General features: G+C 45.3%; 1 protein-coding gene across 4 annotated transcripts in view; it reads right to left on the bottom strand.

Annotated features, from left to right (window-relative positions):
- PLXNA4 (plexin A4) overlaps nt 1-27,271 on the bottom strand; it is a 454,438-nt gene that overhangs the window by 414,300 nt on the left and 12,867 nt on the right. For all 4 annotated transcript variants that reach the window (XM_040663912.2, XM_015291826.4, XM_015291976.4 and 1 more), the window contains exon 2: nt 12,110-13,369. In XM_040663912.2, coding sequence (XP_040519846.1) covers nt 12,110-13,288 — 1,179 coding nt within the window. In that variant the 5' untranslated portion in view covers nt 13,289-13,369. The remainder of the gene's footprint in view (nt 1-12,109; nt 13,370-27,271) is intronic.

Raw genomic sequence — 27,271 nt, 5'->3', positions numbered from 1 at the left:
GGCCAAACACAGAATCATAGAATCATTAAGGTTGGAAAAGACTTCTAAGACAATCCAGTCCAACTCTCAACCCATCCCCACCATGCCCACTAACCACGTCCCTCAGTTCCACTTCTGCCCTTTCCTTGAGCACCTCCAGGGGTGGTGATTCCACCACCTTCCTGGGCAGCCTGTGCCAATGCCTCACCACTCTTGCAGAGAAGAAATGTTCCCTAATATCCAACCTGAAATACTGTTATCAATACTGTCATCATCAAAATGACATCATCAAAATGACATACTGACTTATTGTCTGCTTGCAGAGAATATACTCCTACTGTTGCAAGTAAAGGGGCAATTACCAGCCTGATCCACCTCCAGGTTAACGAATCCATGTTAATGGCAGACAGCACCCTGATGGTGTGCTGATATAATCTCCATTTTCAGATCTTTCGACTTCAACTCCAAGTGTCTGCCAAGGAAAAACGATGCCAGGATATACAAGACACAATGCAGAACCGATTCAGATACCTGGGAATATATTTCAGTGGGATATTTAGAATCATAAAATGGTTTGAGTTGGAAGGGACCCTTAAAGGTCATCTAGTCCAACTCCCCTGAAATGAATGGGGACATCTACAGCTAGATCAAGTTTCTTTGAGTCCATCCAGCCTGACACTGAATGTCTCCAGGGACAAGGCATCCACCACCAAACCTGTTTCCAGTGCCTCACTCCCTCTGTTTGGATATTTTAAGTTAAGGGATATTTCAAGAGCCCAAGAAACTGATACAGGCAGGGAAGAGGGACAGCACCTCCAGAAGCAATGCAGACTGTCAAACTCAGCACAAACACTCTGGTTCATAGTGGCCTTCACATCCCAAGTACCATACATCATTGCTATGTCAGCCAAACCTCTCTTTTGCACATTATTCACACTCTCTCCAAAAATGCTGGCAGTACTACTCCAAATCTCTATTTTAGCACAACAAGCTATGCAGCTGGGCTGAAAGTCAGATCGCTGAGCTGTGTGGTCACTGAGGTTCCTTCACTCCCAGGTGGGAATTGTGTCTGCGCGCAGCAAGAGTGGATGGGACCTAAAGAGCAGAAAATGTGGCTGTAAAAGGAAGCTGAGCTCTTCTGCAGTCCCATAAAATTCACTCTGTGGGCTACGAGGATGCAGAATCATGTGGATGAGGATAAACAGAGGAATATGATCTCTGCAGCTCTCAGCTTGCCACTTTCCATGAGCTTTAAAAAATTCGCTTAAATTTTTTCACACCCCCAAAAAAAGAGATTATTGAGTGTGGAGACTCTGCTTTTGAAACTACCATGGTTTATTGGGTAAATAAGCATTTAGGGATTTTTCAAAAGTGAAGTATTGATCAAATAAGCTGCTAGAGCTCTTCTGTAAGAACATATTCCAGCTGCAAAGCTGTTATGCACCTGAAACACAGCTGTACTGACTTCCCCTGGGGACTAAAAGTCACAGGGAGAGAAAATCTTGGGTGAAAAGGTTTTCTCTGTATAAAATGAAAAGGTTTTGTCTGTACAGACTGAAGAGTTTATCTAGATAGGCAAAAAGTCACTTTTGGGAGAGAAGTGCATTTTGTCCTAAAGGACATTGGATTTCCATGATCAGCTAAAGGCTGTTACATCACAAATTCCATCAACAGCAGTATTGATAGAGGTGTAAGAAGGGAGCTCTATCCTCTATATGCCTCTGTAACCCTGAGCATCCTTGCCATAACTTGTGTTTCTCCCAAGTGTCTCCATCTAATAGAGATACCTAATGAGGAGACATTCCCCACATTCATCTCTCACATTCATCTTCATCAGGAAAAAACATCCACCCTACAGGGCCCTGGTAAGGCCTCCACTGCAAGCATCATCGCTGTCAACTTTGAAGGGTGTAGGAACACTTGCTAGCTTGCCCTCTCTTTCACATGCTTGACCCACTATCCTCCAATACTTGTTGGCAACAGAATGGTTAAATCTGAGCTCAGATGGAGCATTTCTGGCAGCTGCCAGGCACTCCTTATTCCTATTCCACTGATGCACACCAGCACCTTGCCGGATAGAGTCCAGCTGCCTCCCTCATGTCGGCACCACCAGACATTCCCTTAATTACTATAATTATTATTTTGTTCCACAGTCAAAATTATCATTTGGGCTGCAAAGTGCCACGTGCACCAGCAGCACTATATAAATGAAACAACAATGCTGCTTTGCATGCGGGCGACACCTCCCAGAGATCCCAGAGCTGCTTAAAAGCATTAATTAAGCCTCACCACGGTCCCACAAAGGTAAGCTAAGTGTTGTGATGAACAACTTGCATGTGTTGTTGGTCTTCAGCATGGGGAAACTGCTCAGTTGGATATGAGAGTTGTGTCAGGGGAGGTTGGATATTAAGAAAAATTTATTCTCTGAAACAGGGGTGAAGCGTTGGCACAGGCTGCCCAGGGAGGTGATGGAGTCACCATCCCTGGAGTGTTCAAGAAATGTGTAGATGTAGCACTGAGGGACATGGTTAGTGGGCATGGTGGGGATGGGCTGACAGTTGGACTGGATGATCTTAGTGTTTTTTGCCAACCTTAATGATTCTATGATTCTATGAGTGACCTTGGCTTGCTCACCAAATAATGAAGAGCCAAGGGCTGTGCATCTGCATCAGGGAGAATTGAGTTTTGTCTGGTTCTATCATCTGATGGAAAATGAACGCAAGGGAGCTGGGTTGTCACTTTAAACGACAAAATACAGCACTCGCGTTCTGCAAACCAAAATCTCCCACTTGCTGCCTCTGTTTGTGCAGATCTCAGTGCTTGAGGAATGCAGAGTGCTTGTGTCAGCCTCTATATAATTCACTCAATCCTTTCGCTTCCAACTCTCTTTGCATCTGAAAGCAGGGCTGTGCAGTGGATGGCCCTCTGAAGCAGGGATGCCGTGACAATTACAGCCCTTTGTTTCTTGGCGCCGGATCCCGACCAATAGCCCCGACCCACTGATAAGTGCTGGGTCATTCCCTCATTAGGAGCAGCACGTTTTTATTATTCCCTTCTGCATGCTCCCTCGCTCTGCGTCTCCCACTCTCTGAATACGCGCCTAGCTAATATCACTTGTTTACAGAATAAATCAGCTGAACAAATCCTATTATATTTTGGAACAGTGACAACGATGGGGTAATGACATTGAAACAGGGAAAATGCGATGTTGTTCCTGCTGATCTAATGTCACCCACATTTTCTATCAGCAATGCCAGCTCTGGTAATGCATGGAGGACACAGAAGTCCTTTTGTTTGTCCACGGCATTACCATTTGGATGCACAAATACCTGGGTGTCCCACCCTTCCTGTGCTTCAGGCACTTCTGTAACTAATTTAATTATTAATCAGGCTACCCGGGGCGATGGTGGAGTCACTCTCCTGGGAAGTGTTCAAGACAAGGGTTCCCAACCAAGGGGTATGCTTTGGAGATCATGGTGGTGATGGGTTGATGGTTGGAGTAAATGATCTTAGTGGTCTTTTCCAACCTTAATGATTTTTTGATTCTATGTGCTCAGACTCAGTCTGGAGCTGCAGATGTGGGTGTCATGCGCTCATCTGTGTATGAACCATTCTCTTCAGAACTACTGAAGATACTACTGATAGATAAGGATCAAGAAGTGGAGGAGCATCACCTCACTGTGCTTGCTGAAATACAGACCTTTGTTGTATCTTCCCCTTGGAGGGAGAGAATGCTCTCACACTGATTCTTCCTTAAGTGCACTGTGATTTTTGTGAGTGTGTGTGAGATGCTGCATTACAGAATCATAGAATCATAAAGGTTGGGAAAGACCACTGCGATCATCCAGTCCAGCCATAAACCCATCATGCCCACCACCATGACCACTAACCATGTCCCTCAGTGTTACATCTGCCATTTTCTTGAACATCTTCAGGGACAGTGACTCCACCACCTCTCTGGGCAGCCTGTGGCAGTGCCCAACCCCTTTCTGAGAAGAAACTTCTCCTAATAGCCAACCTGCATCCCCTATCCTCACATCTTGCTTGTAACTTCATGGTGGAAAAGTGCAGCATCTGTATTTATACTGACTGATATACTGGGGATACATTACAATTCAGGTAAAAAGGGAAACACGCTTATTTCAGGAACAAAAATAATGCCCTCTGTTTTGTATGTGTTGGAATAGAAAATCAAGACAGACATGTGCATCAGGCTGTTCCCAGAGGCTAAACATCTTCACTGATTCCCTAAGCAAGAAGACAGACCCTGCACTGTTTTTCACCCCGACAACTCCACTTGCATCAGGCAAGGAAGAAAGGGTCTGAGCAGGATTTGTCCCAAAAGCAACGCTGAATCCAGCAAGCCACGACCCCCTCCTCAACAGAACGGGTATTGTACAAACCCCAGCTGCCCCCAGTCCGGAGGTGCTTTAAATAGCATTGGTATCATGCAGGGAGCCGAAATCACTTTGCTTCTGGCTCATGCAGGATTTTTCTGGATTTTGCATGCAGCTTTTTTCTTTTTCTTTTTCTTTTTTTCTTTTTCCTTTTTTTTTTTTGCTTTTTAATGTTGTGTAAGCATTCCCCTCGGCTTGGAAGGCAATCTCCTGGTGAGGCAATCCGAGGTCAGGGCTGTGAGCACCCAGTGTGGAAGCGAATGCAAAGAGATCATCTGCAGCGCTCCAGAAATGCAAGGCTGAACCACATGTGACCACAGGGCTCAACCACAGAGAAAAACAGCCTGGGTCGCTGGCAGGGAAAGCAGCAAAGATCACTTCTCAGAAATAAAAATAATCGTCCATGTGGCGAGGAGCATGAAGCAGCAACGTGGAAGCCAGCACCTCGCTCTCCTGTGATAGCATCTATCACGTGGAGTCCAGCAGGAGTAAGAGATGATGCTGAAGGGATGCTGAGAGATGCTGAGTGATGCTGAGCCGCGCAGGCAGAGTCCAGGGCTGGGATGATAGTGGGGGAGGGAGCAGTGCCTGAAATATCTCAGACACAACAGCGAGTCAGCAGCCTTGGGCCCTGCTCTGTCTTCAATGAACAATTTGTGTGAGCAGGGTCAGGCAGACGCGAGGATCCAAGAGAGAACAGCACAGCGTGCACGGGGCTGGCACCCGGCCACTTAAAGGCATAGTTTCCTCTGGTGCGTGGGAAGTAAAGAAATGGTTCCATGCAGGATGCTGTTGGGTTGCTGGGTTTTTGGGGGGTTTTTTTAGGTTTTTTTTTTTTTTTCCAGAGGTTTCTCATATCATTACAGCACAAATAATAAGCATTTTGGAAGGAGGGTAATTAATTACAGCCAGCATTATTTCTGATCTAGAGGTATCCTTTCGAGGGCATAGTTTAGAGGGCATGATGGTAATGGGTGGACATCTGGACTGGATGATCTTAGTGGTATTGAGGAACATACTTATTGCCTCAAACATAATCATCCTCTGCTTGCTGTTAGACCCTGGTTTACAGCCCTTAAGTGCAAGCTTCTGTTAATGCAGATTCTGAAGACTTTTTGTTTCTCTCTCCCCCAGAACCTCCAAAGTTGTGAGGAAAGGCCAAAACCATCAAAAAGTGAAGATGATCCCATGCAATGCCTACAAAGCCTCTGCAAATGAGTTTTGACCAGATTTTAGTATCATAGAATTGTTTGAGTTGGAAGGGGCCTTTAAAGGTCATCCAGTCCAACCCCCTGAAATGAACAGGTCCATATATATCTAGGTTAGGCATATGCACATCCCCCTGATGGTGGGCACAGGCTTTGGAGGATGTCCAAAAGTCAGGATGTTGGCAACAACTACACCCAGGCCTTAAACACCATTCTTGCTAGACAAGAGCTAATGCTAATCATCTAATGAGCCTACTTGGTCACATCACAGTGGAAGAGATGGAGAGACTTTCCTAATTTCAGCTACAGAGGGGCCACGACCTTTCTCGGTCTCGGAGAGTAGAGGTTTGAATTCAGCTGCTCTCTATTAGCCTGAAGAGCATGGCCTCAGCCATCTCTGGTCACTTCCACCCATCAATATTCATGAGAAATAGCATCCACATCACTGGAGAGAGCTCCTTGCCCTGCTTTTGCCTGAGCTGCCTCATACAGCATGACAATATGACATTTTTCTCCAGTGATGTGTCTTTCACTCCCAGAGCACTGCTTTGTAGAGGAGGCAACAGTCAGGCCCTGGAAAGAGATGGGGGAATGAGGAGAGAGAAAGTCCATGGGGGAGATTTTCAAATGACAGAGCTCAGATGCAGAAATCCTATGCCAGCACCTTAACCCTTGTCCATGTTGCATCCCCACTAACCCCTTCATCCGCTCCAGCTCCCACCAATGGCAGAGATTTCTGGTTATCTATTATCAAAATTGTTGGGTTCAATGAGTCCCTCCAACAATACGCTTCACACATACACTACAATCCAACACAAACTGATGTGGCCAATTATACAAATACAGAGCACACAGTAAAAAGCTTGTTTGCTCCATCTTGAAGTATCCAGTGAGCATTGCCAGAGAGGAAATTCTGTATTTCTGAGACTACTGCTTCTACACAGGCTGCATTCTGACTTTTTTTGGGGTGTTCTTGCTCTTGCTTACATCTCCAGAGGAAGAAGAGGAAAGCACCATTGAATGTTGACCAAGAAGCGGTCTTCAGCTGATCATGAACTCTTTAGATGAGAAACTTAAGTCTATGTAATTTGGGCTAAAAGTGTGTCTGCAAAGCTTTTCTGAATGGCATATCCAGTAGAGATGAACAAAAAACCCCATTGTATGAGCACGAGCAGCACTGACCTCATACAGATTTACTTAGGATAGCCCTGCTGGCAAGCAGTGACATGATGAGGCCTCATGAAACCGATAGCTTGTTCCTGTGACTGTGAGTCATTCCCCAGGGAAAGAGGCAGGCTCATGTACTGGGCAGTTCCGCAGGGGAAACCAGCATGCTCTCAAAATGTCAAGGCATCAGCCCTGCATGGACCTCCGTCCACGTGCTCCTCTTCCCAAGGACTAAGCAAGAGTTAACACTGCCTTTCACCCCAACCTTTTCCTATTACGGGAATGACAACTCCAAGTCTTTTGATTGATAAAGTGATACTTTTCCTTGAAACAGCTTTTTTTTTTTTTTTCCACAACTCATTTTTAAATGACTGTAGTAAGGATTTATTCCGTCTTCTTGCAACAGTTGAGAATACTGGGTGCAACAGAAGGATCCAGGAGTTCCTGAGCTGCAACCAAGCTGCAGGTCATGTTTCACTGTGCCTCAACTCCTGCAAAACAGAAGTAAAGCTTCTCCCCATCTTTGTGTTGTTGAAGAGGAAGATAATGAAACTGTTTGTTTGGACAAAAATATTGGAAGTTTTTTGATAGGAAAATTATGGCCACCTCATCATCAATGGTTGTCTCACCAGGAGTCAAACTGTCTTTGTTTTACACCAAGCTAGAAAAGGCCTTTTCTAATCTGATGGCATGGAGCAGTAGAGAGCCTGGATGTATGGATCAGTCTCAAGGGCCAAGCAGCATTCATCCTGGGGTGAGGTGCTCATTCTGATAACACAAATCTCCTGGGCACACAAAAGCCAGTGCAGACACGTCTGACAGCCATACATGGAGGACAGTATGCATTCTACAACCTCTTTCCATACCTGTCTGAACCTCATGGGTAAAGCTTGGTGGGCATGAAGCACCTGGGATAGGCAAGGGTTAATAGGTAAATCAGTAGGGAGTAGGAGAGCAAAGTCAACATGAGGAATATATATGCATGGAGGAGACAGAGGACAAATGGGGAACAAGGCAATGGTGACTAGAGGGATACCTGGGGGAATTATTGACTTAGATGTGGCTTCGATTATCAGAAGCAGAAGCCTTTGTAGCTGAGTTACTTGTCAGGCAACGACTCCAGTTCCAAATGCCACCTTGCCTGCCTTCTGTTAACAAAGCATTGGAAAAATATTGCCCAAGTCTTTACACAAAGCCTTTTGTTGGCTGGTCAGCTTCAAAAAACATTCCTTTTCTCCCCCATCTGACAACATTGCCATGAAAAACAGGAAGAGATTGAATGCAGTAATTTAAACAGTCAAACTCCATTTCCTGCCAAAAGGAAAAGAAAATACTGGCAAAAGGCAGAAGCCGGGCGATAGTTGGGGACAGACCTTCTGATTATCTCAGACAGATATTCGCACTGTGTATCCGGTAAAAGCTACGATGGTGGAAGTGACACCTTTTCATTTCAGGGAATGCAGATTGTTAGGCTGCAGAGCAGCAGGTGATGCTGTAAGGCAGATCAGGCTGGGAGCAGGGTTGCAACCAGCTCCTGAACTAACACTTAGGATAGGATTGCACGCTAACAATACACTCTGTATGAGTGTGTTGCTGGAAGGGCGGTTGGAACTAGATGATTTTCAAGGTCTCCTCCAACCTAAGCCATTCTATGACTCTATGAGGATTTACTGCAAGCCAAGTCTCCACCAAGGATCCCCATTCTTTTCACATCTCCCCAGCAGGCCCTGGCACATGCACAGTTCTCTAGGGGCAGTCTCCAATATCCTCCTCTTCTTCATCCATCCTTGTGTGCCCCACATGGCAGTTCATCTGCTTGTTCCCTAAGACTGAACTTCTGTGCATCCCAGTAATGCAGTTTCCACAGGGCTTCAAAATGTACCCACTGGCAATCTTATTTCATAACACCGAAAAACAACAAATCTACCAATGATTAAGACCAGTACTGAAATGGCCCATTCCCACCTCTATCCTCCTATCAAGCTGCCTCTTTTTAAAAAAAAAAATCAGCATGTTGATACAGCATGATGCATATTTAAAACTGCCTTCTTTATCCTATATTTTCTGATCATTTTCTGTTTAGAAAAACAAACAACCTTTTCACTCTAGAGCAGCCCTTCCTTCTGCCAATACTCTGCACATCTGTACAGCCTCTCTCTCTCTGCTCCGCAGAATCACAGAATCATTAAGACTGGAAAGACCACTAGTCCAACCATCAACCCATGTCTACGATCACTCTAAACTCAGTGCCACATCTACCCTCTTCTTGAACACCTCCGGAGTTTGTGACTCCATCACCTCCCTGGGCAGCCTGTTCCAATATCCCACCACTCATTCTTCAGAAACTTTCTGAATTTAGACTGATGCATCACAAAAGTGGTGGCATTTTGGTGGCACACATCATTCCTCGTAGGTACTCAAAGGAAACAAAGGTGCTCTCTAGGGCCATGTATATTGTAATGGCTTCAGTATCAGGAAATGAGATTAGAAGTGAGGGAAAGCTTCCTAACAGCAGAGATAGATCATGTAGGGAGAGAGGGGAGCCTCCCTCACTGGAGGTTAAGAACAGGTGAGACAAACATCTGTCAGAAATGTTATAAGTAAAGCAGGAGGGCAAATCAGATGACCTCATAAGACTCTTTTTTTTTCCCAGTCTCATTTTTCTCTGATTATATGAATTTCTAAGCATTTGGGGTCAAGAGTACTGTTTAAATGTAAGTTATTATCCTGCATTTGCAAGGTACAGAGAGGAGAACCAGAGATATTACCTGCAACTATTCATCACCTGGGTGAACATCCCCAATTTGCAAATCAACTGCCCAGACATAAAAATCCATCTTTTTTTTTTTTTTTTCTTTTTTCCCTGATTTATGCTGAAGATTAAGAGGACAGCTATAACGCAGGAGAGAAATGTACATCAAGGATTGTCCATTCATCTCTGGTCTTTCCCAGGCCAGACTTGACCAAAGTGCAAGGACAGTGCGGTGAGCCCAACTCCAGGGTCCAAGAGTAAATATCCCAAGGAAAGGCTGGAGTATGTCTTCTAACAGTGTTTTCTCTGCAATGCTCAGTGGGGGTTTCCCACAGCTTCTCTTTACCCATCTGCTCACTGAGTACCATACCAGCTGTATCTATACACATGCAGGATTTTGGCTGCTGGATGCAGGGCAGCAGATCTGAACTTCAAGTCCAAGCTTGATCATGTGCAGGTTAGACTTCTATCCTGCACTAGCAGAGACACATTTGATATCCAAATTTAAAAATAATAATAATTAAAAAAAAAAAAAAACATATGAAAAGTTACACTGGTAGCTTTATAATTGGTTTTATGTCTGCTCCAATCCACTTGCAAAAAGGCAGAGCAGCAGTGCTGGTGGACTGCTGGCAAGCAGGACATCCATCAGCAACAGAGATGAGGCCCTCATGGACATATGTCCAGGCTCCAAAATACTTCACCGACCATCAAATATTTTCCAAGCTTAGCAGCTGGACTCTGCAGCCTTTACAGCAGCCAAGTCACTAATACCTCTTCCCTCGGGCAACACAGCTGATCTCAGGCAGGGCTTGCCAGCAGCTCTAAGTAGACTCATTAAAGGAGAGCACAGCCCACTTAGTTACACTTTTCAGACTCTTATTTTCTCTTCAAGGATCTCCGGGCTCTTTTTCCAGATGGGAAGCATTAGCATCTCTGATTCACAGTCACAAAGATGCTCTTACAGTTTTCCCTGCTGTGCCACACAGACCCCAATTTGTTGTCCTCTCCCCAGTCTCTGCAGTCCTGTCCCTCCAAATTTGCTCTAATATATCCCAGACTCATCCCAAGGGACAATGTTGGCCCTTTTTCCCCATTCTAAAGACACAGAAGCCAGGTGATTGAGGGATTTCAAAACTGTTGGTTTGAGAGGTCCTGTGCTGCAAGCATTAGTATGGAGCACAAGCGGAGCAGATTTGCAAATACATGGAGAGGCTTAACAGCCTGGGAAAGTAACTCCAGTGGGAAACTCCAGCTTAAATCTAAAGGCAGCTTTTTGAATGTGCGGAGGCCTTGAGGCTAAACAAAGAAAAAAATAGAAAAAAATCAAAGCCAGATTCGGGCACAGCCTTTCTCCCTGTGAACCCATAGGGGGTTTGCTGCTGGCAGAGGTCTAGACAGAAGGGATCCCACCAAACCAAAGGGTTTGTCCCTCCTCGACTTCAGTGTAGGACTGTGAGAGCAGTGCAAGGTCACACAATAATGCTGTGTTTGTGCAAAGGAAAATTAGGGCAGGGTAAGGCAGGATCAGTCTCCCTGCAATGATATTTCCATCTGCATTCCTCTTAGTGTGTCCTTGTCCTGCAAAGGAACAACAGCAGGGATCTCCCAGCAAAGGATGCTTGAGTACAAAGGAAAGCATGAGCAATCCCATATCCTAAGCCCTGACTCTGCCATGAGATTATGGGGCAGGAAGGCGCTCTGGTGTTTCTCCATATTCCCTTTGCTCAGACTTGAACTTGCCTCTTACTTGAAAGAACTAATTAAGGATGGAAATCAAAGCCCAGAGAGGCAGCTATTACAGCAGCCGGGGTGCAGTGCTGACTATAATGCCGATTTCTGTGCATGGTATCAAAGCCAGCCACATATTGGCAGGGCTGAGGCAGATTTCTGCAATGACACTTTAGTGAACTGGTGGAATAAACTAAGAGAATTTCTTAAGACCGTTTGTAGGTCAGGTAGACCAACCTCTTCCTCTGTCCTGCCCTTAAATGTTGCAGCATTTCATCCTTGATCTGTAGCCAGGCCTTAATTTTTCAGTGCACAGACAGTGCAGAGCTGGCTAGAAGGAGGAAGACAAGGGACTTTGATGGTTAATGATCAGCGCTACTCAGCCCTAGAATAAATGAACTACTGGCTTCACAAAGCTCCCGGAAAAAATCCTGCCCCAACTCCAGCCTAGGGAGATAAAATTCCACCATCAGACACAGAAATAAGCACAAGCAGTTGAGGTTATCTGAGTCTTATTTTGGTTTAGGCTTGAGCCAATACTGCAGGAGGGAATGTGATTTCACCCCTAATGAATTTCACTGTGAAATAATAACAGCAGGACAATCCTTCCCAAAGATTTCAAGGCCTCTTGGCTTGTTCCATCAACAAGCTTAACATTCCTGGGAAGGTCAGAAAGTGATACCTTCCTCAACTTGACCATGTGTAAACTGAGGCGTGGGCTGGTTAGATTAGATGGTGTCATGAGCCAGAGGAAAAGCCAAGACTGGGATGAGGCAGGTTCAGTTCCTCACTCCCTACCGCAGCCACTGAGGCACAGTTTAAGCTCTGCAAGAACGTGAGGAGGTTAAATGTGGGTGTTCAAAGGCTAGACTTACCGCACTGCTACAGGGAATGTCCTTGACTTTGAGCCAGGCCAGATCTAATGTCCCTTCTCCCCTGTAGCAGGACTGCAGCCTGTCCTTGATGCGATCGTTGATTTCTTTCAGGACAAAGATGCAAAGAGCAGACTCATCCAAGGACTTCATCTTCCTTTTCTGCCCCTTGGAGAAGACTGTGAAGAGGATATCATCCTCAGGGCCAACACCCAAAGACCTTGCTAAAATGGCTCCAGCCTTGGACAAGTAGGCTGCCTGGAGCAACCGGTACTCCACCCCGTTCTTCTCACAGCCAATGGGCACCTCAACATAGGAGTTAAAAGCTGTGTCCTCTTTGCACAACCGAACCAACTTAGAGGTATAAACTTGTTCTTTCGTGGTGGAACCAGGTGGTGAGATCATCTCAGGCTGCAAAGTTAGGAAATAAACAAAGTTACCACTGCTGAAGCCATAGATGTAGTAGATATCAAAGTCAGGGATGATGGTGAATGTGTCCGAGGGGATTTTGATCATAGACGCCACAAACTCATCATGGAAAACGTATGCAAACATCCCATCTGCCTCAGAGTTCTTGGTAAGCTTTCTGCTGGAAATAGTGGGGAAATACTCAGGTTTGCCATCCACAGCAGTGGCAATGAACAACTTGTCATCCATGTTGCTGTAAGAAACAATGACTCCAAAAACAGAGCCACTCTCGTTCACGCCGGAGAGGTAATGCTCCTTCTTGTGGAAGGGTTCTCCCAGCTTGAAGAGGTCATCCAGCCTCAAAAGCTTACAGATGCCCTGGTAAAGACTCCCACAGGCTATCAATCGATTCTCCTTGTAGTCTATGAGGAGCATTTTGTTGATGTTGTTAGTGGGTGTCAAGGGTTCATTGCAGGTTTGGACTATCCTAGGAGGATAACACTTGGGATTATCATCATCAGGACCAGTCTGGTGGGTCACCAGGACCTTCAGGTCACTGGAGAGTTTATAGATCCTGTTGACAGCTCCCAGGTAAATGTGCCCAGTCCTTTCATCAACCACTAAGTGGTTGAAGTTCCCCTCCGTTTGATCTCCAGTGAAGGTGATGAAGGGCCTCTTTGAGTGGGGAGGCTGCTGCCTCCCGAGAGGTGACACTGTGGCAGATAACAGAAGGTGAGAAACCAGGCAAGTCCACTTCCACATGGCTGGTGACATATTTAGAAACGTTTGTATTCCCAAGGGAATGAGGATTGGAAGCTGTGTCTTCAAAACGCCAATTCCCTGGCAGATTTTGTCCTACAAGCAAAGAGAAAAGAAAACAAAAGTATGTTACTATGGAGTATTTCTTCCTCCTCCCTCCTTCACAACCATGCCATCATCAGAGCATATTTAATTGCTAATCCTCCTTTTCTTGCCTCAGAGCTCTCTACTTAAAACCAGCACAAAGGGAGTCCTCCTGAAAGAGAAGATGCTGGTAGAAAGAGCAGAAATCACATAGCAGAATAATAAATCAGTGCCCTTTTAACCTCTACTACACACACACGTGCCCCATGGTACAGCACAAAAACTCACTGGAAGCCAGAATAGTGCAGAAACATCAAGCAATATTACTCTTTGCACTGCCAACTTTGACCCAACTGTGTGTTTGTTAAGACAGGACAGGAGAAGGATTATTATCCTGCTCTTCCAGATGAGGGAATGAAGCCTAGAGAAGGTCAGGGACCTGTCTGCAGGGACAAGTCCAGATGGCTGCTAAGCTGTCTTCTGACTCTTCAAGTTTGCCAGGAAGAAACCAGCTCTGGTCTGACATTAGCATCCTTTTAGGGAGGCGCTGGTCCAGAGCAGGACTGTTTGAACAAGCTCACTGTGGCTTCCAGATCAAAGCTGCCTCATGCCAGTCCAGCTTGGGGTACAGATGTAGGAGTTGTGTTGTGCCAGACTTCAGAGCAACATCTACAAGGGGCACACTGCCAAGCACAAAGCAAACTGAGCACCATGTCTCCTCCCTCATAGAATCACAGAATCATAGAATGGCTTGGGTTGGAAGGGACCTCAAGGATCATGAGGCTCCAACCCTCCTGCCAAAGGCAGGGCCTCCAACCTCCATGTTTAATACTAGACCAGGCTGCCCAGGGCCCCATCCAACCTGGCCTTGAATGCCTCCAGGGATGGGGCATCCACAACCCCTCTAGGCAGCCTGTTCCAGCACCTCACCATTCTTTTCCCCCTGATATCCAACCTAAATCTTCCCTCCCTCAACTTAAAGCCATTTCCCCTTGTCCTACCATTATCTGCCCTTTCAAAGAGTTGGCTCCCCTCCTGTTTGTAGGCTCCCTTTAGGTACTGGAAGGCTGCAACGAGGTCACCCTACAGCCTTTTCTTCTCCAGGCTGAACAATCTCATCTCTCTCAGCCCTCCCCTGGTCCTTACCACAGCGCTGCTCTTCATCCCCTGCAAAGCCAAGACAACCGTGTCTAAATAAAAGATATGGTGCCATAAGGCATCTCAGAGGGCTGACAAGAAAGGGGCTGCCCAATTATTAGCAGTAATAAAGTCTAAAGGCCCATGATGTACGAAAGCTGACAACACAGAGACTGGCCTAGTGATTCCCCCAAAAGAATGAAGGGGCTTTCTTGTACTACTCAGTCACTTTAAATCTCCCAGCTTTTAACCAGAGTTGTTGCGAGCCATAGGGGATTTCACCACACCCCAACCTTGTGCTGTGGAGATACATCCTCCCATTTGAAACATCTATCTGCTCTCCATTCCTCTTCCTTTTCAAGGTTGATTCTGTACCAAGAGAAGCTTTCACAGAATCATAGAATCACTAAGGTTGGAAAAGACCGCTAAGATCTCTAAATTCAACCATTAACCCATCCCCACCATGCCCACTAACCATGTCCTCAGTGCCACATCTACCCCTTCTTTGAACATCTCTAGGGATGGTGACTCCATCAATTCCCTGGGCAGCCTGTGCCAATACCTCACCACTCTTTCTGAGAATAAATTTTTCCTAATATTCAACTTGAACATCCCCTGGCACAACTTGAAGCACATGGAAGATGAATTCCCAATGCCTTGAGTCTTGCCAGTCAAGCTTTTTGCAGACTGCTGATTACACAACCCTTGTTACAGGTGGCCAGGCCAAGGCACACTGGTCTTTCCCCTCTCCCTCTTTAACATCCAGATCAGAATTTCACAAACTTCTTGTTGCTTATTAAAAGTGAAACAAATCAAATTCCAGCTTCAAATATCCTTGTGATTTGAATGTACTTCTTCAGACCACTGTCCTATCTCTTCTCACAGAGTGCCTTTGCTGGAATGAGGGGTGTAATTTGCTGAGTAAAGATGACGACAGCCAGCCCTGTGCAAGGAGGAGGCAAGGGAAAGATTGCTGTTTGCAAATCCCAGCAGGGAGGAAGATGTGGCAGTGACACAGGGCTGGGATTCACAGCTTCTTCAAATCTGTGCCAGAGGAATGGAAAAACTGACTTCAAGGAATAACAAAAAGAAAAAAAATTCTGTCTTCTTTTGACCTGTAAACTGATCAGATCTGATAGTGAAAAGGGTACGTCTGGGCTTCTAGAGCATCCACCACTTTTATGTCACCCCAAATATTTCAGACTTCTCACAGCAGCCAGAATTTCAAAGCAGCTGCATGATCCCCTTCACCTCCCTACCCCATCAGCCACAGGCGCTGGTTGGAGGACGGGCAAAGGTCACTTCACATTTACTTTAGGCATGTTTACCGTGTTCTGCTTTGCCTTTCTGGTCAAGCAAATATTTAATAAAATCAAGATCATACTGCAGAGTTGGCAAGACTGTCCTGTGAGTTAGTGAGGATTCACTCTGCAGGGATACACAGGCTGGTCATGTCAGCTTTTAAATAACCTTTATTATGATAGATAGAGAGGCCATGGGATGAGCACTCCCTGCATAGGCATTCCCCTTTCAAAAGGGGCCATCCTTGGGAGAGCAGCCGAAGAGGGAAGCTGTCCCTGTTTGAGTCCTATGTTCAGAATTATCACGTGGTGACCCTGAACACCGGTGCCCATCACTTCTGAGTTATGATCCATATTTCTAACAGATACTGCTTTGATCGGGCACTAGACAGATGTAGGAAGAAATTATTTTTTTGAAGTACAAAAAAGATATCTATTTTACTCCTGTATTTTACTATATTTTACTCCTCCTAGACCTCCTGAGTCAGCACAGCTGCAGGACACGGAAATGGGAACTGCTATTACCTATGCTGGATATTAGGAAACATTTCTTCTCAGAAGGAGTGGTGAGGCACTGGCACAGGCTGCCCAGGGAGGTGGTGGAGTCACCCTCCCTGGAGATGTTCAAGAAAAGGGTAGATGTGGTACTGAGGGATATGGTTTAGTGGGCATGGTGGGGATGGGTTGACAGTTGGACTGGATGATCTTTGCTAACCTTAATAATTCTGTGTTCCTATGACCCCAAGTCTGAAGAGGGACATAAAAGCCCCTCTTCTGCAACATGAGCTGTCTGCCCAAGGATTATTACAGAGCCCCAGACCTGAGCTATAACAACAGCACGAAGTGCCCCTTTTAAATTAGTGGTCAACCCAACATAAGAGGAGATGCACTCCAGATGTGAAATCTTCAAGGCCCAACTAAATGGGAATTCTGATTGAGTTTGAGAAGTGTCTGTGACTTACAGAGGAAGGAGGGAAACATTCCTGCAGGGAATGACAGCAAATTTGGTTTGGAAACTAGAGGGGCTCCAATGAAAAACTCCAAGAAGGGTGGATGAGGAGCACCCTTTGCAGCAGTCAAGGACACTTAGAAAACAGAGAACTTGATGGGATAAGATGTTCACCAGCAGTAGGAAGAGCTACCAAGCAAACACAAATGCAGATTTTGGAAGAAAGCAGGGAGCCTACCATCTTCACCCTGCAGTCTGAGTGACCCTAAGAGGTCTAGGTTTCTCTATGAACACTGCTGGCTCTCCTTGTTCACCCATCTGCTCACATTGTCCTGCATCCTTCATCCCAAAGTCCCAGTCAGTACTTGAGCTTCTCAGTGTTAAAATTTCTAATTTGGCTTAATTATTAAATAACAGCAGAGGGCAGAGGCAAGGAGGATTGGATGTTTAGTTTGCAGAATAGAGCAGGGTTTGCATAACCCCTCAGAGAATGCACAAAGGAGAAGGGGTTTTATGCATGTCTTTTTATTATCCATGTCTGGACAGCAGGAGATCAGAGCAGTTGGGAAGATAAATACTGCAGTGCCATAGACATACGCAGTCTTTTGAGCTGCAAGAGTCTAATTACGTTACAAGAAAAATAAACAAAAGGCCAAACTGAGCAGGCAGTGAGGTCTGGGCTTAGGCTCTAGTCTGGGTATTTCCAACAGAAACCCAAACCACCTCCCAAAATAACCATGTTCCCTTGCTTTTCCCCCTAGTGACATGGCCAGCAGTGCCATGACCCAGTGTGCAGAGCTTCTGTGTGAGCAGATCTACGTGGCTCCTGCCACATCTGCCTCTTTGCCAACACATTCAGGATCCCTGGAAAGGTCATACAGTTTCTACAGCCCCGTGGGTGTGTGATGGGTACATAATCCCATGATCCCAAGACTCTACAACATGCAGTTCTATGGGCCTTGGACAAGAAAAAAGCCTAAGCGGAAGAAGCATTTCTAGCTTCTTTTAACTGAAGACCAGCACAAATCCACCCCATTGCATTTGCTGCTCCCAAGAGAGTGAAGATGGAAGACAACAGCTTCTCCCCATTTGGTTCTCATGCACACACAGCCCTCCTGACATCAAAGGTTGTAGACCGATCCAAATCAGCAGGTCCCCTGCCATAGCCACCTTCTGCAGCAGGGGCACTGCAAGGTCAGCAGCAGCATTTCACTGAAAGAGTTATCTGTGATAACCTGAAAAACACACATTAGAACACAGAAGGCAGCAAAAGCATGCACAAAAACAGCACCAAGAGAGGAACAAATCTCCCACCTCCTCCTGCACAGCATACCCAAGAAACACCACACCAGGGTCCCAGCATGTGGTGGATCATGCTCATATGGACCCCAGTGTGTTATTCAATTGGGAACACCTAGTTAGGAGGAAGCCAGCAGCAACCAGCACTACAGGGCAATGTCAACAGCATGAGCACTGCAGTTAATGAAGTCAAACATTAATCAGGCAGCACGTTCCTGTTTGCTTTTGCTTTGCTCAGGCATGGCTATTCATTTGCTGGGACACAGGAGGCCGTGCAGATGCTGACGAGGCAGACGTCCAGCAATGGAGCCAGCACACAGCAATTCAGCACCAAGTGCAGCTACACAATCCCTTTAATCTCAGCTAAAGATTTTTCCCTGACTTCCCTTAATAAATCCTGATTACCATGGATAGATGCTTTTCTCTGGGAGCCGACACGGCAAGAAAACTCACACAGGCACATTGTGGACAACTCCCCAACAAAGAGCAGCTTCTAACTTCTGCTAAATCCTCCCTCCCTGAACACACAACCTGTTCGATGCCTGATGGAAAGCAAAGGCAACTCTCTCTTTGGGGGCATCCAACACCTTTTTTCTTTTGGAGCTTGCCACAATGAACAGATCCCAGCACAAGCTGCAGCTTGTCCCAGATAGAGAGATTAATTTCAGCAGTGGGTCAGTTGCAAGGCACTTAAGCTTCAGCAACAGAACATGGCCCTCACTCATCACACAGATGATTCTAATCAGGCACTCACATGTTGCCCATCACCTTGCTACCTGTGCATCTGACAGAAGAGCATTAAAGGAAGGGATTAACATTTGCCACGAGTGGGACTTTCTTTCTTCCTGATTTCCCATTGGAGGAAACTGCACATGGATGCTGTTTCTCCCTACATTTCAGACTTGGTTTTCTACCAGCAAAAGCAGGTCAGATGTGTGCTCCCTTGTGCTTGGCATGGTGAGAGGAAAGGCTTGTAACATTCCTCTGGGAATTTTCTATATGGAGATTTGATGAAAGAACACATATATGCAGTGCCATAAAAACAAGAATGGAATTGTGAGGTCATGGAAATAACCTACAAATCCAAAGAATGGGGTTAAACTCTTCTTTCTGGGGCAGATTCACCTGTGACTTTCAAAGGGCGAGTTCCCCCTCCACACTGCAGGCACTTATCTCAAAGTCTCCTAAAATTGATGACTAGATGATCTTTGTGGTCTTTTCTAATCATGCTATGAAAACTATTCTGAGGACAAGTCTATTAAAATTATTCCTTATCACAGCAGCTGGGGAAATGTAAGCCTCCAGAAAAACAAATAGTTGTAGTAACAGCACATGAGGCCGTAAATTTCAAGTAAACAGTGTCACAACACTGCCTGACATTGTTGAGGAATGTCTATATTAGATCATCCAGATCCAAAGCATAGAATCTCTGTATTAGACCATATAGATCCAAAGCACAAAAAAAAAAAAAAAAAAAAAAAAAAAGCCTCTGAAGGATGCCCAAATAAAACCTTAATTTTTTCTGGACCTAGTCCAGTATCAAATGCCAAAACCCCACTTTGGCTCTCCAACATCAAAAGCCTCTGACCTTGGGTTTTTTCCCACGTCACCAGGCAGTTATTTTCTTGTTGGCTGAGGCTGTAGAACACAGTTTCTATTCCACTGAATGCCAGTGGGTGGATGTTTTCCCCTGCTTTGCAATCTTAGTAAGATCTGTGAGACACAATTCCTCTCTCTCAGACTGAAGTTTTGTAATTAGCGCTGTATAAATCCATTAAGAGGCAAATCTTGTAAGACAGAGACCATACTTCAGCTGTCTCCTGAAAGCTTGGCACAAAGAGGAAATCCATATTCACAGTGACTTTGTGATCAGTGGCTATTTCACTCTCCAGATCTACATGAAACAACAGCAAGGATAAAACATGGGGCTTACAGGAAAAACAAAGCCTTTAGACCTTGATTTACAGCTTGTTGGAGCACCAAGATCTATATTTGCAGCTGGGAAAACCACTTGCAAAGAAGCCAGAAGAGAATCTTCAGTCTTCAAAGTCTGAGATTTTTCTACATATTCAAAAGGCAGCTGGAGCAGAGCAGCCTGAGAAACAGAGAGTAAAAGCAACAGGATGAGGAAAATCAGAGATGGTACCAGGATGAAGGATAAAGTTCCATTGGATCCATTGGATTTGCTGTGTAGAATCATAGACTCATAAACTATTCCATGTTGGAAGGGACCCACAAGGATCACTAAGTCCAACTCCTGTCTCCACACAAGAGCACCCGAAATCCAAACCCTATGTCTGAGAGTGGTATCCAAAGGCTGATGCTGTGACCACTTCCCTGGGAAGCCTGGGATGCCTGAGCACACTTTAGTGATTAACGTTTCCTTTTCCAAAACCTTACAGTCATAAATAGGCTAAGCACACAGCAGGAGCAGGAATAGAAAGAAAATGTCATCAACAGCCCTGTATAACTGGGATGGAACAGAGAAAGGAATGGTGATTTCTCTTCAGTGGCACAAGATTTGCAGCACAGGCAAGAACAGTCTCCCTTTATGCTTTATTCAGCTTAACATTTTTTCCCCTATTTTTGTGGCAGATATCCAGACTGTTTTGGAGCACCAACCACTGGCCACTCATGAGGACAGTGGGAGGAAAGATCTGACAAAGCAAATCCTTCAGCTTCTTCCCACGTGAAAGGCTAAAGACAGTTGGATCAACTCACAGCCAGATCTCGAGTCCAACACACACATTATCACTCATGGGAAGAGGCCATGCTGACTGGCATTTGCTTATCCAAACCTAAACGAGAGCTTCAATTTACTGCAACCATTAGCAATATTTTTGTGGTCACAACCCTACTGGATGAAGATCATGAAAAAAATATATATATTTGACATCTCCTTTGAATCATAAAATCATTGAATCATTAAGGTTGGAAAAGATCTCTAAGATCATCTAGTCCAACCATCAACCCATACTCACCATGCTCACTAACCATGTCCCTCAGTGACACATCTGCCCTTCTCTTGAACACCTCCAGGGATGGTGGCTCCGCCAGGTCCCTAGGCAGCCTCTTCCAGAGCATAACCATTCCTTTTGAGAATAAATGTCTCCTAATTTACAAGCTGACCCCCCCCCTGACTCAACTTGAGGCCATTCTGTCTCTTCCCAGTTACCTGGGAGAGGAGGCTGACCCCTACCTCACCACAACCTCTTTTCAGGTCTTCCTGATCTGCTTAGTTCATACCTTGTGCATATAAAAGCAATTCCTTAGTCTACTTTGCTTTAAAGTATTCTATTTCTCTTGTCTCTGTGGGCATGAAAGTAGATCTTTCAGAGCTCTCAGAGTGCTGCCTAGTCCAGACTTCTGCCCCCAAAGTTCACCAACTCCAAATTCCAGACAATTGCAAACATGAGTTGCTACAAAGCATGACCTCTTCTTTACAAATGATACGTTACAGAACAAAACAGGCATTTTTTTTCTAAACAGTACAAATATACTGCATGCTTTACTTGGTTCTCCCCAGCAAATGTATTATAAACTGTATAAAAGTTGTTTATAAATTGTAACTGTGCTGCCATAAAATAACTTTTTGTCAAGTTCTAGGCAAAGCAGGATTCAATGCAGCATCTGTGTTCAGAGTTTCCCTCTAAGAAAAAATATCCAAGATCTGCCCAAATGAAAGATGTTCGCTCCAGAGGACTTCCCTCAGAGCACTTTGGCTAAAGTCTTTTGTCCCCCTCAACTTGGAATTTTTTTGCAATGTCATCCGATCCAAAAGGCAAACCATGCTGATGGAGTCCCTATGCTTGCTCTAACAGAGCTATCCAGCTGAGACACAATTTTGAGCCCAGCAGGAGGAAGAAGAATTGACTTGTTCTGCTGATGGTCTTAACTCAGGCTGGATATTAGGGAAAAATTTCTTCTCAGAAAGAGTGGTGAAGTATTGGAACAGACTGTCCAGGGAGGTGGTGGAGTTACTGACCCTGGAGGTGTTGAGGAAAAGGGTGAATGTGGCACTGAGGGACATTGTTTAATGGGCTTGGTGGGGATGGGTTGATAGTTAGACTGGATGGTATTAGGGGTCTTTTCCAACCCCCCGCTCATAGCAGTGATGCTATGATTCTATAATGATGCTGTGTGGACACAGCCCTGATAAGCAGTGGCTTTGTGAGCATTTTGGGGGGAAAAAAAAAAAAACAACAAAGAACACAAACCAAACCAGCAGCCAGACATCTGTCCTTTAAGTCAGTACCACCACAGTCCAATAAATCCCCATTTTACAGACTGGATGATCACAGCCATCACTTTCAGCAAAGAACCAGTAGTATAACTATTTCTCTCCCTTCTCCTCTTCCAAATAATAATAATTGTTATTATGTGAATAGTTACAACAAGCTTGCTCCTAATTTTCTCTTCCAGTGACGTTGTCACTTTAAGGCAGAGGACAACCTAGCTGCTGCCAACACATACAAAAGCCAATGGGAAGTTATTCTTAGAGCCCTGCCCGGCTGTTGCTGCAGGATAACTAGCATCAAATCATGCCTGACAGCCTCAGGATACTGCTGAGCTAGACAGGATACCTATGGCCGGGATCTGATCTAGACAAGAGACAGAACTGTGCTAATACAGGCAAAAAAAACCCATAATCACATGCTATGTTTGTTAACAGAAAGATTAGGAGAGAGCCGGTGTATACCCACACAAACAGCATTTGCAAAGAGAGACACAAATCCATCCTGCACAGCATACAGACATTTAGTTTAGCACGGAATTAAGCAACACCCAGTGCAGGGCACTGTGTGCATGCGTAATTACACAGGCATTAACAGCAACAACTGCAGCTCAGGTTGCCTGACATGTTCCATAACAGGGTTCGGTTTTAAGGTCCTCATTACTTTGACAGTCCTTAACTGCTCTGGTGACGATTTCCCCAGCTCGGTGTTGGGCCTCAGGCTAACATCTTTGGAGAAAGTTGCATTCAGAATGGCATGGGCAATTGTGAGAACTAAATTAGGAGAAAAGTTTTTGCAAGTTATTAATATTTGCATCTGTGTATGTTTGACCTTGGTTATATTCTTTCCACTGTTTTGCTGAAAAGTTTCCTTACTTTGGAGCAGGTGATAATAATTGAGAGGGTGTTGTCAAGAGCATCCTTTGGCCATGCTTATAGGTCTCTACAGTTGACCAGACTACAGCATCCAATAATCAGTGCATCACATATGAAGGGCTGTCTCCCAGCATGGATCAGTCAGCACTTGGGCTATTACCATAGGATGAGTAAAACACACTCAGCATCAGGGATGAAGGGACTAAACAGGTTTTCCCATTTGCTGTGTCAGCTGGAGGCTGCCATGGTGCTAAGGAAACTCTTCTGTGTTCCCCGATGAAGTGATGCTGTAGCTCAGTTTAGTTAACCCAACTGGAAACCAACGGTAGAGCATGTTCTGACACAAGGAAGGGAAGGCTGGAAGTGGAGGAGGAAGAGAAAAGTGGGTAGAGATAATTAAGTAAAACGGATATGAGCAGAGAGTGGGACATGTGGGAAGGCTGTGGATTTGCGAGTTCTGTAAGCACTGAAACATCCTCTCTTCATGAATAGCACATTGATCTCATAGCTCCTGATTCCCATAAGATGGGCTTCCTCTGGCTACTGACTGAGGTCAAATCACTTATACAAGATTGAAGTTCTGGGGAGAAATTTCCATTTTTGTCGTATGTGAGGGCGTAGAAAATTTGTATTAAAAGAAAAAGTGCAACTAAAAGAAACGAAAAGAGAGGGGAGAATAAAAAAGCAGGCAATTGCTGAACTTTATAAAGGGCAATGATAGAATCATATAATTATTTGAGTTGGAAGAAACCCTTAAAGGTCATCTGGTCCAACTCCCTGCATTGAACAGGGACATATACAGCTTGATCAGGTTGCTCAGATCCCCATCCAGCCTGACACTGGATGTGTCCAGGGATGGGACATTCACCACATCTCTGGGCAGTCTGTTCCAGTGCCTCATCACCCTTACTGTAAAAAAAAACTTCTTACATCCAATCTAAACATAAAACACACTGAACTAAGGGATAGTTGTCCAGCACATTTTATGTACATTAAGTAAAGGCTGAAGGAGCAAAGCCTATCCCCTTCCAATTCCCACTCAACACCAACATTTAACACTAAGCCTACACTGAATTACCAGATTATGAGCCTTAACTGAACCAGTGCAGTCCCACTGAATGTCACCCCAGCACACCACTCCTTGTCCTGAACAACCATCTCAACTCCCCTCAGTGAAATACCACAACACTGCTTGCAAGGATAACCAGCAGCTCTTATCCAAACTAAGATCCATTTCCTAACTTTGGACATGGTTTATGGGCAGTACTGGTGGTAGGTGGATGGCTGGACTAGGTGACCTCAGAGGTCTTTTCTAACCTTAGTTAGAAAAAAATGACTCTAAGATCCACCTAGAAACACCCCAGAAGGACAGAGGTCCAGGGTAGAGAAATACAGCCCATCTCTTCATTCCCCAGCTATGTGCCACTGTGTCACAATTGCTACTCTGCAAAGCCATGTGTGCAGCACCAGAGCTAACTCCCTTCAAGCTGTATTTTTTTTTCCATTATCGTCTCCTAGGGTGCATGTTTTAGGAACACACACATACCCTAATGGCTCTGGAGCTGTAAATTCCCATCAGTCTTAAACTCATCCACTCTGTGAGCACTCTGCCAGCATCAGCAGAATAGGTGCATTACACACTCCGTTGTCATTGTTGAAGCTGCTTTAAATAGTCCAGTGGTGACTGCATTCGGTGCGTCTGCACAGATGCATCCAGGGTGTCCTGAGATGATACAGAGCAGAGCCCTGCTGCTGGCAGCCAGCCTGCAGAGCTGGTGGGAGGAAGGGAGAAGGCAACTGATCCAGCTACTCTGCTGCTAAAGCTCTCTGCAATCTATACATGTGTGTATAAACACAAACACCGGGAGGAGACACTCTCTGACTACCTTCAGAACCAGAAGCAAACCTATGAGCTCTTTCAGTTTGCAAAAGATGGTTTAAGGGTTTGCAGTAACCAAACCTGGGTTGTGCTACCCCCTAAAGAAAAGTTTTGTGTTTCCTTAGAGTGCTGCAAGCAGAATGTCACCTCAAACTCTAATTTAATCCAGATCCAAACACCATCTGCTTTATTGTTCTCTGTATAACGGCACCTGTGTCTAAGGCGAGGGGCATTTGTAACGTGGGAGTGTGGGAAGGCTGTCACTGTTGGTGAAATCCTGCTCATTACGAATGGAGGTCCTAATAACAGGATGTAAGAGCTAGAGAAACACTGCAGAGGAGATGCATGGTGGTGAAAGAGCAAGACCCACCGGAGACTGTTCTCCATATGCCTTTCTGTACCCCACAGTCCATTGTAGAGAACAAGCCTGCCCCATCTTCCTCCTCCTCCATCCTTCCCCAGGACAGAGGGAGCTCTAGCAGAAGAGCCAACACATGCATTTTCAGCACTGCACGAATCCCAGATACCATCAGTCCCATGCATTCCTGCCTTTTTGGGATACAGACACCATTGCTTTGAGCCAGGAGCATCCCCCTGATCTCAGAGAGCATCATGTGTGCTCCAGCCGTGGATCCTGCATGGCTGGGATGCTCAGACTGGGGCAGTGAGGCTCGAGAGGCTGCAAATGCATTTTCAAAAGTTGGAGCCTGTAAATAATTTGCTTGGAGAGAGAGACAGAAATGCAGTTTGCATTATTGGCTGTGGGGTTTAGCTGAATTCAGCTTTGGCTTGCAATGGGTAATGCTGAACTTACTGGGATGGGCACGAGGAGCATGCTTGAGTGCCACTTGGGCACTCCTCCTTAATAAAACAAAAGCACAGAGCTAAGGATGGACTAGGACACTTCCAAAAAGCAGATAGGCCTAATAATTTAATGACTCGCTGCCAGATGGGCCCTTGTGAGGTCAGTGTTAGAAAACACACCCAAGAAACGTAGGAGTTGTATGGACCAAAACGCACTTCACCAAGTCCATGGCCATAGCTCAATACTATGGATCCATCAAACTCCCACCTGTCCTCTGCAGTAAAAAAATACCATCAGAATGAGCCCACAGCTCACAGCTGCAGTCCTTCCCAATGCCCAGGAGCCAGGATCAAAATTGCCACAGCATCCACAGGTGCAAAAGATGCTATCACAATTCACTGGGTTATTAATAACGAGATCTTTCTCCTCGGTGGCCATCTGCATCCCATACACCCACACAAATGTAACACTTCGGCAGCTAGAACACTCATTTAGTGAAGAAAATTCCTTCTTCTCTCTGTCTTCAAATCATGCACAAAAGGTAGCACTTAACAGGCAGTTTCCCTGGTAGGACCCATGCAGACTAACACTGTGCCAAGCACCATGACCTCAAAATGGAGGTTTTCCTATGGAAGGAATAAGACAAATGAACCCTTCTTCTCTCTCTGGCTTTCTGTCTACAGCTCCCACACATCACTACCAGCGGGGCTTTAAAACTAAAACAGACTGGGTCTACGTGGCTTGAATTTAGTCTGAAAATTTATCTCTTCTCCTGAAAGCTCTGTGTTTGCTTGATCTTCCTGCCTTCCAAGTCCTACAAGTGCCACATGTTGCACATCTGGATTCCTGACAGAGAAATAAAACAGGAGGGAAGAGAGAAGAGATTAATATATATATATATATACACACACACATATATACACACACTTGAATGCAATGGCCAATGCTTTCAGAAGTCAACTGCAAATTTCAGCAAAACAGTTTCAGGTATCCAAGACTGCTACACGCAGGCAACACAGAGCTCTTGATCCTCCAAAAATCTGCTCTCTGCGGGGAGAACAGGAAGAAAAATGACCTGGGAGGCCTGGAAGGTGTTGCTGCTCAGAAGATGCTCCTGATCACCTCTTTCAGGGGAGGTTCAGGTTGGACCTTAGGAAAGATTTGTTCTCCAAAAGAGTGGTTAGGCATTGGCACAGGCTGCCCAGGGAGGTGGTGGAGTCACCATCCTTGGAATTCTTCAAGAAACATGGAGATGTGGCAACGAGGGTTTAGTGGTTTAGTGGGCATAGTGGGATAGTGGGCATGGTGGGGATGGGTCAGTGGTTGGACATGGTGATCTTAGTGCTCTTTTCTAACCTTAGTGATTCCATGATGCTATGATTCAGGAAAGGTTCTGCAGAAAAGGCTTCAGCAAAGGCTGGAGGTAAGACAGCT

Source organism: Gallus gallus, chromosome 1, assembly GCF_016699485.2.
Source record: "Gallus gallus isolate bGalGal1 chromosome 1, bGalGal1.mat.broiler.GRCg7b, whole genome shotgun sequence".
NCBI lineage: Eukaryota > Metazoa > Chordata > Aves > Galliformes > Phasianidae > Gallus > Gallus gallus.
This window is presented reverse-complemented; position numbering and strand designations above follow the sequence as displayed.